The 11,373-nt window shown below is 36.5% G+C and overlaps 1 protein-coding gene across 1 annotated transcript; it reads left to right on the top strand.

Annotated features, from left to right (window-relative positions):
• Positions 1-4,607: 4,607 nt before the first annotated feature.
• On the top strand, positions 4,608-6,322 carry LOC100347537 (putative taste receptor type 2 member 33). Its single transcript, XM_002722165.5, has 2 exons — positions 4,608-5,344; positions 6,220-6,322. The coding sequence occupies exons 1-2, from the start codon at positions 4,608-4,610 to the stop codon at positions 6,320-6,322; spliced, it is 840 nt and encodes a 279-aa protein (XP_002722211.5).
• The last annotated feature ends 5,051 nt before the right edge of the window (positions 6,323-11,373 follow it).

Here is an 11,373-nt window from a genome sequence, read left to right as displayed (position 1 = left end):
TTCTGCTACAAACTTGGAGCTGGGTTGCTGGAGAAATAGCGGAGCCTTGGTTTTCCAGGTTTTTGCAGTGGCTTATCTTTAAGGCCTCTCATATGTCCTGGTTCTGGGAATAATAAACTGAGACAGGCTCTCTTGGTGCTGTTGTGACTGAGGTGCAGTTTCAAAGGCGCAGAAGCCTGAGTTTCATCTACTGTGTATGGGATCATCTTGCATACTCTAGAGGAAAATTAGTTCATGAGGGATTCTGGTATGTTGTGTATTTTCATATTCCCAATCTTCTTCCACTGTGTGTAAATTTGTGATTTTTACAATACTATGTTTGCAATAAGCACTATCCAAATGCATTACAACCCTAGCAGAATATATAGAAGTATATATATACTAATATACTTATGCACAGGAGGTGGATATCTGGCAAACTCCAGAGAGTGAATTGCTAGAAGTTTCTGGTGTCTCTGCTCAGTAAGCCATGGCTTTGTTTTCAGTAAGTGGTTGCTGTTAGTGCTAACTGGGTGAACTAAGTCTCTTTGTGGGGTGCCATATCTTAGTGCTAGGGATAACAGCATTTTCTCATATATGCTATTTCTATAGTCTGTATAACAATCTTTAGTTCTCTCTACTCAAACCCCTACTTCTCTATCTTCCTGATAAAATGTATATATGTTTTTTTGCCTGATCAAACTCTATTAATAGATGTTAAAATATTACATGAATAAATTTCCACTGATCCAATATATGAGAAATTAAATTATAATTACTCAATCAAAGTTGTGTACTACAAACAGACATGGACATTATGCTTACTTTGGCAAAATGTAGAATCTTTTACACCAAAGCTTTGTTTCAGAATCATTATCAAATGCAATGAGAAAAGATAAAAATAAAGCATGAGAATTTGAGTCAAATGACTACATTTGTTTTTCTTGCAGATTGTGTGTTTACCTCTGAATAATCAAAAGTAATCCACAAAGAAATAAATAGTAACTTCATCAAATATAATAATTAAATTCAGCAAAATTGATAATCATGATATTATTGTAAAACTACTCACCAATAATAATTGATTAGAACATGATAATGGAATCTGATTTTTTCATTGTACTAACTACTGAGAAGGTTCCAAGAAATAAATATCATATAGCAGATTTTGACATTGTATTAAATTGTACTGAATAAAATATAAAAGACTTGAATAAAAATAGATATATTCATTGTTCCTGAATTGGTAGAAAAAGTTTCCTAAGGTGCTTATTAAATACAAATCCTTGTATGCAAATGATTTCAATCAGAATCATAATGGAGTTTAGGAATATCTGAAAATGCTCTGGTGATTTAATTAAGTAACCAAGAGTTAAATATTATATATACTCAGTAGAGAGGGCTTTGGTAAAAGATCTAGCATGAGAGACATGTTTGAAATTTTTTATAATGTATTAAGAAGCCTGTGTGTGAAGGAAGAGGATTAAAATCTATGCTCTTTGAAATCTTTTTTTTTTTCAGGAGAGTGCCGGAATGATAATTCATGTCGTATAGTTCCTTAGCATCTTCTAGACTCACAATTTGTTGTGGGAGACCGGAGGAGGCTTCCGGCTTCGGATCCGCACAGCTCCGGCCATTGTGGCCATCTGGGGCGTGAAACAGTGGACGGAAGACCTTTCTCTCTGTCTCTCCCTCTCACTGTCTTTGGCTCTACAATCAAATAAATAAACAAAATCTTAAAAGAAAAATACTGGCTAATCAAAGTTAACAACACATCTTTTGATCATCTACCCAAATCAAGTGGAATTTATACATAAATTATGCACCCAATAAATTTCAGGAGTGATAATTACATTTGAATCAAATCTTATGTATAGGTACCATAGTCCGTACTGAAGAATATTAATATTACATTTAATACAAGTAGGTGAAATCCTTAGAAAATATCATTTCTGTGATTGAAAAAAGAAAGAAGTATTTTCATGAACTATTCTCAATGCTGTGTACTTTTTTTATATGCTGTTCTGTTAGGAATGTCGTTTCTTCCTTGTTTTGAATTAAGGAAGATTTTTCTTGAAGTTGAATTTTATTTTAAAGATTTATTTTTTCTAATTGGTTTCTGGGCTTGTGATTGCCAATTGTTTTCATTATTTTCCATTCTTATAATTCCTTTTACACATAAAAGGAGTCATTCTGTCCAATATCCAAAATATACTTAATATAAAACTTTGAGGATTTGTAAGTTGTATGTGTCCAGATACTTATCAATTTCTTCCAGATTTTCCAATTTGTTGGAATATAGCTGTTTATAGTAATTCCTGATGTTGCTTTTTATTTCTGTGGTACAATTGTAACATCTCCTTTTTCACCTCTGATTTTAATAACTTGAATCACTCCCCCCATCCTCCCCTACTTTTTTGGTTAGTTGGGGCAATTATTTATCAATTTTGAATATTTTTTCAAAAAATAAAACAGCTCTCCATTTCACTAATCTTTTGAACAGTATTTTTTTTTAGTTTCAAGTTTATTTTTTCCCTAATTTAATTAAATACCAAAAGTAGATAAATTAAAAAAATAAGATAGGTATAATGAGAAAAATAATGTAAATCAATATTTTAACCAAAAAATTAAAAATAGTGATTAACCAGAGGTTTTTTTTAATGCTAGAATGTATAGCGTTGGCAACTTCTTCAGTGCCAGACTCCCAAGGTACATGGTCCATAGCATACAGCAGTCAGCAGCTTTCACTAGCCCCTCACATAGTTTGAGAGCAGAGCACCTCTTGTAAGGCACCTACCAGAGATCGGCTTTGCCAGCCCTAGGAGGTGGATTTCTGGCAAAGTGTAGACAGTGGATTTCCATTTATCTCATTTATCTCTTGTGACTCTGCTTTGTTTTCAATGGCTGTGTTAACTTGAATGCGTTCTTGTTCTTAGCTGTGGATGGGTGGCTGTAGGCTTGTTGTTGGGTGCTATATCTCAGCCCTAGGGATGGCAGCTTTTCCTCCTATCTGCTATTTCTATATTCTGTAGAACCATTTTACTTTTTTCTAATAAATGACTCATTTCTCCAATCTGTAGTTATGCGTCATGATTTTTTATGTTCCACTTTTACTGATCTAATTTCTACAGGATCTGTCTCCTGATAAAACTGTTAAAGGGTGGTAAGATATTGCTTGACCAGATTTTTACTGTACTGATATATGTGAAAGGAAGTTATTATAACCCAATCCAAGTAGTGTACAGAAATGAAGGAAGAAAATGTGAATATGAGATAGACTTAAGAAAACTCTTAATAAGTTAGGGGCTAGCCAATAAAGTGTGATGAGAAAAACAACTCGTGAAAATTGGAATAAAAATGTAGAACAGTTATTTCTCTTGGAGATCATCCACAATACTTTCTTATGAATAATTTTACTATAATTCGTGAAGAAATAAATAGTAATCTCATCAAATAGAGTGACTGAATTTAGCAAAATTGTCGCATGTGTTATAAACATAACTAAACATGAGTAATAACTAATTAGAACAAAGAAATTAAATTTTCCATACTAAAAATTCAAAGTAGAGAATTTGATATATGAGATTTTATTGAGATATTTATTAAATAATAAGAAAAGAAATTGCAAATATTTAAATTTCCCATGTTTCTGAATAGATAACATCAATTTTCTAACCTAATCACTCTTTCCAAATCCTTGTGTCCAATACAATTATAATCAAAATCACAGTAAATGTCAGGACTATCTAGAAAATAGTTAATTTAATTAAATAACAAGTAGTGTAATATTATGTAGATTGAGGACAAATGCCTTTCTAAGAGACATACCTGGCAAATATCGGTAATGTGAAAGAAGGGGATTTAAGTTTGCCTAACCTTTGCCAGAATCATTTTTATCTTTGAACACACTGGAAAATGATTGATATATTTTAATTACTTTATCATTATCAAGTGATGCACATGGTGTTTGGTTATGATAGAGAGTGTGTGTGCTAAAATAAATCTTTATCTATGTATCGGTTAGCAACAAAACATGTTAGGGAATAGTAGCATGCTTGAGTGTTCCTTGGGAACCTGGGCAGCTAAGACTTGGAAAGCCTAAGCATCAATTCCTTTAAACCTTTCCACACATATTTAAGGTCTCTATTAAAAGAAATCATAAGTGACAAATCATTAATATATCTACAGGTGACTAAGTTCTACCAATTTAGACATATTTCTACTTGACACCTTAACTTCATGGGCCCAAATTATATGGAGATTACAAAAAGCAAAAACCTTGCAAAAAGGTAAGAGAATATGTCTTCATTTTGCATGCTTGCAAATGAGAATTCAGTTTTCACTCCATCTTCAGCCATGAAAGATTACCAGCCTGTGGCATGGATAGAATAGTACAAGCATAGGACTACTTTTGAGCTGTTTTTGCAATGACAATGCTTTCCACAAAAGCAATGCTGAACTCATCTGTTAGCAAATCCATGTGCTTTTCTGCATGATATTGGCCACAGAATTTACAAGAAAGCAAGAACTTCACTGTACCTCCAGAAACCACTTGCTGGTAGAAGGTCAGTCCCGGATATTAAGGAAATTTCAACCAGTGACAGTAGACTGGGTCTTTCCCCTTCGACATGAGAAGTTTACTACTGAGGTTCCTTTCCATTCCAGTTATGGCAGAATTTGTTCTTGGGAATTTTGCCAATTGCTTCATAGCACTGGTGAACTGCATTGACTGGGTCAAGAAGAAGAAGTTCTCCTCCGTTGATGGGATTCTTACTGCTCTGGCAGTCTCCAGGATTGTCTTGCTTTGGATGATATTAATGCATTGGGATTTAACCACGTTTAATGCAGTTTCATACAGTATTGCTTATGAGGTTGGCTGGTTAGTAGCCCACCACTTTAGCATCTGGTTTGCTACTATCCTCAGCATATTTTACGTGCTCAAAGTAGCCAATTTCTCCAACGTTGTTTTTCTTCACCTGAAGAAGAACATTAATGGCGTGATTCTGGTGGTACTACTGGGATCCTTGTTGCTTTTACTTTGTTATCTTGCAATGATAAACATGAGTGACCGTCCGTGGGTGAGCGAGCATGAAGGAAACACGGCTTGGAAAACCAACTTGACGGACATTGAACAGGTTTTAAAGTTGTCCATGGTCACCGTGACAAATCTCATACCCTTTATTACATCGCTGATATGTTTGCTGCTGTTAATCTACTCCCAGTGTAAACACATCAGGAAGATGCAGTTTCATGGCCAAAGGTCCCAGGATCCCAGCACCAAAGTCCATGTAAAAGCCATACAAACTGTGCTCTCCTTCCTCTTGCTGTTTGCCTTTTACTTTCTGGTTGTCACTGTTTCTGTTTGGTATTTTAAAGGGCAGCATAGCAGACTGCTTCTCTCTCTTAGCCATGCCTTTGCATCTTCCTTTCCTTCAATCCATTCATTTGTCCTGATCTGGGGAAACAGGAAGTTGAATCAGGCTTTTTTGTTGATGTGGCAGTGGGTGAGATGCTGGCTGAAAAAATGGAATCCTTTAACTCTGTAGATCAGCCACTGGGGCTTTGTGTGATTTCTAGCAGAATACAAATGGAGAGGCCTGTAGCTTTTTATAATTCCAACTGATCTTGCACTAATCTACGGGGATTTTGCTTTCCCCATCTCCAGTGGAGTTTGTCAGAGACAAGAATGGTGTCTTGTCTTAGAAGCTTTGTAATTATCTTGAAGAATGGGAAGATCGTCTTGGACCACAACTAACACTTGTGATGGAGCCCTCTTTTTTTGTAGGATTTTGAATTCTTTATAGTTCACATCTCCTCTTGTGGTGTTTTACATTTATTTAATGTCACTTTTTATGATATTTAAAGAAATTATGACTTCTTGTTCTTTAATTCTAATTAACAAAATTTCTTTGATATTCTCATAAGCATGGTATTTTTCTACATGAGAGCAGAAGTGACCTATTCCTGACACTAATCTGTGAAGGTGTGATATTGTTATTACACATAACGAAATTCTTTTAATTTTCTCTCTTAATGTATAGAGTTTTGAAAGCATTCACCAAATCAATAGCCATGTAGAAATGGCCAAAGTCTCTAACTGTTCTATAAAGATATCACGTGTTAAGCATTTGCCTGTGCAGTTTAAGTTTCTGGCACTCGGGTCTGCTGCAATAATTCAACTGGCTTGACTGAGTTCAGATAGTTTAATTAAACAACAAAACAATGTTCCTTACTTCACAGGTCAGGAATCAATGTGAGATTACTGCCTGTTACCAAATCTGTCCGTTTCTATTACACATCAGGGAGAGCTAAACAAAAAGAAAATACAAACAAACAACAGTGACAACAAAAAAAGTCACAAGCCCCATGGGTTCACCTTGGGATGGATTTGAGTCAAAGCTCAAGTCAAAGGTCAAGCGACAATGGAAAACTCACTTGATCACATTTCTCCACAACCTTTTTGAGTCTCTGATGTCAGTGTTAGCTCAGACCCTATGCCTAAAAATCCTAGACACTAGAGATATTGACATTTTCCTGTGGGCACTGTTGCATGAAAAATGTTACACATCTTGGGAGACCACCATGGTAATGCATCCTGTATATTCCAGTGGGGATTTTTCAGGACCCATATATTGCAGGGACTCACAGTCCCACAGTCAGTGACATGGGGTTCTCTGAAGTGTTTCAGTCCTAAGAACTGGGGAGGAGCTTTGACTTGCAACCTCAACAGCCAACTTCAGGAGTCCCCCTTTTGACTCTCTTTCCACCTTGCTTTGCAACATTTGTCCTACTACAAAAATCTCTGCAACTGCTGTCTCTGCTGAACACACTCCAGCCAGGAGGGGCTGTTCTTACCATGATAACTATTTGAATAAATGCAGATTTATCTCATGTTCTTGATGATTAGAATGCATTTCCTAAGGTATACATGATGTCCAACCTTTGTGTCTGATGTAGTTTCAAACAAAAACACAATTTCAGGAATACACATAGTAGTTCTCAATATTTTAGTTAAACAATGAACACTGAAGATAGACCAGTCTGTAAATTACCTAAGTTTGAGAGGTATTATTGATAAATATTAATTATGATTGGAAAGAAGTCTCATATTGTACTGAACAATGTAAAAAAACGATTTGAATAAATGAAAACATCTTCATGTCTTGAATAGACTGAATCAATTTATTAAGGTACCCATTGTGTCCAACTCTATGTCCACTAAAAACTAAATCAACATAACAAATGAATCCAGGAGGATATATAAAATCTCTGATATTTTACTTAAATAATGAACAGTTAAATATAATATAGACTCAGAGAAAAATCTTTGTATATGATCTAATTATGTGAGACATGTTAATAAGTATTAAAAATGGTGATAAAATCTAAGAGTGAAAGAAGGGATTTAAAACTACATAAGGTCATAAGGTCTCAGAGACCTTTTTTTTGCAGAATACAGGATTGCCGTTCCCTTGCCCGCAAAGGAACGACACTGTTCGCAGCTTATCGGTCTTCAGCAGACTTTTAATGGGAAAATAACAGGGACAGAGAAAGAATGAAAGGAGGAGAGTGGACAGGAAAGCCCCCTCCTTCCTCAGCACACAGCTTATATACAAAATCCGGCCAATTGCAAGTGGGCTCAAGTCCATGCATGGAACACTCCAATCCGCTGTCTGTTCACGCAGTGTGCACGCGTCCTCGGGCCAATCAGATGAGGTGTCACGCAGCAGGAAGGCTCACCGCGTGGTCCTCGGCGCCATCTTGTTGTTTACAACATTCTCAACTCCTCTGGAACGTCCCGACCATGGGAAAGCATTGCCCTAACTGAAACTAGCAACATCCACCTTGTGATAAAGACACAGCAACAGCTATCAGACCGACCTTGACGTGGGGGCTCCATGGCTGCGCATCCCATGGAGCCCCACATCTCCCCCTTCTTTATTATTTAAATGGTATGGAAACGTGCCTGTCTTAGGTACCCAATGGCGCGCTACCTGCTTACCCGTCATGGAGGTAATAGGAAGCCTGTCCTACCCTCTGTCTTAGGTTGCTAGGAGCGCCCATCAGTGTTTACCCGTCTTTGACTACCGCTCCATCATGCTAAGCCATACTTTTTTATTGGGGTGAGATCGCAAGGTGGCCAGCATAGTCTGTTGGATTATCAAGTTGGTATTTTGCTGATGGAGTGCTAAGGCTCTAATCCATCTGGCGATAAAGGCAAGGCCCAGTAGTACCATGACAAACAAGCAACTGATAGTGACCCATTTTTTAACTTGAGCCCTGTCTTCGGTAGGTACAGGATGTGGAGTGTCTTACCCGTTTTTGAATACCATTTTAGCCCAACATTATGTGAGAGATGAAACATACAGCCAAATATTAATTATTTTTGATTACAAAGGAGGCTTGGTACGAAGTTTTAAGTGACGAATGTCAGTCCATACAGACTGTAGCGAAGATAGCACAAACTACAGAACACATGGAAAACATCCCATACAAAGTATGAAAAGCAGTAACAATCTAGCCCACATTAATAACCAATGAATCCATTGAAACCCTCCAAATGTTAGTGGGTTAGTAATAAACATATGTTGCATTTTACTCTTAAGTTTATCAATAACAGACTCGATATATGGCATTGTTAGTAATGTTAAAACAACATCCCCCTGGAACAGATTTACAGCTTATATGATCTTTTAACAGCAAATAATCGTTAGCTGCTCGGTTTAAGAGTACTCCTATTACTGATGCCATAAACAGGAGTGTCAATTTGTAAAGTCAACAACAGGAGTCACTGTGCACTTACTCCTCATGTAGGATCTCTGTCCTTAATGTGCTGTACACTGAGGCTTAATGCTATAACGAGTACTCAAACAGTATATTTCACTTTGTGTTTCTATGGGGGTGCAAACGATTGAAATCTTTACTTAATGTACACTAAACTGATCTTCTGTAAAAAAAAAAAAAAAAAAAAGAAATTATCAATTCCCAACTTGACTCTCACTGGGATTAAACATGACAATAGGTCTGATCTGATTTCATCATCATTTAAAAAAAATCATCTATTATTTTTCACTTTATGTTTCTGTGTGGGAGCAAACTGTTGAAATCCTTACTTAAGGTATACTAAGCTGATCTTCTGTATATTAAGATAATCGAAAATGAATCTTGATGTGAATGGAAGGGGAGAGGGAGTGGGAAAGGGGAGGGTTGTGGGTGGGAGGGACGGTATGGGGGGGGAAGCCATTGTAACCCATAAGTCGTACTTTGGAAATTTATATTCATTAAATAAAAGATAAAAAAAAAAGTACTCCTGAACGAACTTGATCCAATTTTTTACCTATATTGGATAGCGCAGTAGCAGTAAGATTGATTGTTTTGGTCACCAAACGTGTAAGCCTTCGTAGTCCACAATTATTTCCATAAGCCAATCCAGGAACTCCCACTAGCTGTACAGCCATGGTGAAAGCAGGTCTCCAATTAAGATGACATCATCATCACAGTTCTCAGGTAATGAGCGTCGCTGTCGTGCCTTTGGAAATACAGATGTTAGTATCGGGGCCACATGGCCCAATGAGCAGTTGTGAAAATCATTAGGGGCTAACAATGTAAAAGCAAATTGGTTGCATAAAAATACCCATCCCTTAAGAGCCCATGTCCCATACCAGTACTGGATCAGGTCCATTCCATTGATTGGTGATAGGATCCTTCCATTTTACCATTGTTCTTACCCCAGCTGTTTGTGGATGCCACTGTTGATCAGATGCAAAACGACCATCTTTATCCAATGTGAGAAAATTTAAAATGAATAAAGCATGTGAGAGCCATTTGTTAGGAGAATGGGCAAGAACCCTAAACTCCCCCTTTTGTTTATATTATTAAAATACTGTTTTAAAGTGTGATGTGTACGTATAATAATGTTTTGACCCTGAGGATTATAAGGAATGTTAGTAACATGAGATAGAAAGTTACACAAAAATTTCTAAAAGAGGCAGAAATATAAGTAGGTCCATTATCCATTTTAATCTGCTTTGGAGTTCCTAGGGAAGCAAAAGCTTGTAAGCAACAGGCAATAACATGTCTTGTAGCTTTACCTGTATGTAAGGAAGCAAAAATAAATTTAAAACAAGCATCAATAGACACATGTATATATGTTTGTTTACCAAATTCCATGAAGTGGGTGATATCCATTTGCCATAGTTGATTGGGGGAATAAACCGCGAGGATTAATTCGAAAGTGAGGTACTGGTAACTGGATGGAGCAAGTAGAACAGAATTTTACAATTTGTCAAGCTTGTTCTTGAGTAATGTTATGTTTTAAGTGTAACGTATGAGCATTTAAATGATGTAAAATGTGATCTTTTGTTGCTGTATCAATAGAATATATGCATAGAGCAGAAGCTGCCAAGTGATTACCCTCTACCAAAGGTCCAGGAAGATTGGAATGTGCTCAAATATGACCTATAAAGAAAGGGCAGGTATGCTGTCGAATGACAGTGCAAATGCGAGAAAACAAAGGAGAAGCAGCTGAGGATCCAGGAAGGAATGAACAAGTGTCCAATTGAGGCACTGATAGGAACACATATTTGCTATTGGTGTGTATGTTAACCGCTACATCCAAAGTAGACTGCAATGCAAGTGCAATAGCAGCTAATTTAACTAACTGTAGAGATGAAAAAGAGGTGTTAATAACCGTACGGTGACCATCACAAATTACAGAAGCTTGACCTCCTTTTAGGATATTGAATAAAGGTTTAAGGTCTCCTGTTGTGAGGTGGAGATGTGCAGAAAGCAAATTAATAATCCCTAGAAGTTTTTGAAACTTATTTAAAGTCTGTAAAGAATCCAATTGTAAGGTGACTTTCTGTGTAAGTATTTTTCATGGGTACAATTGGAAGCCTAGATATTGATAAGGATATTGAAGTTGCATTTTCTCAGGGGCTATGATAAGACCAAAAGCAGATGATTGCTCTTTCATTACTGTTAGACATTGCATTACCAAAAATTCCTCGGGTCCAGCTATTAAAATATCATTTATATAGTGTATAATATATATATTGTTATATTTTTGTAAATTTTTGAAGAGCAGCATCCATGAATTATTGGCACAAAGTAGGGCTATTAGCCGTTTTTTGAGGTAAGATCCTCCATTGGCATCTTTGCATAGCTTCTTTAAAATTTACTGATGGAACACTGAAAGCAAATCGGGGACAATCTTTTGGATGTAAAAGTATAGTATAAAAATAATCTTTTAAATCTATTATTGCAATATAAGAGTCCTTTGGAATTGCAGTAGGCAATGGTAAACCTGGTTGTAAAGCCCCCATAATTTCCACAGTAGCATTAACAGGCCTAAGGCCTTGAAGCAATTGCTATCTCCCAGATTTCTGTCTGATA

The sequence above is a fragment of the Oryctolagus cuniculus genome, chromosome 9, assembly GCF_964237555.1.
Source record: "Oryctolagus cuniculus chromosome 9, mOryCun1.1, whole genome shotgun sequence".
NCBI lineage: Eukaryota > Metazoa > Chordata > Mammalia > Lagomorpha > Leporidae > Oryctolagus > Oryctolagus cuniculus.
Note: the sequence above shows the minus strand (reverse complement) of the source record. Positions and strands in the feature narration are given on the sequence as shown.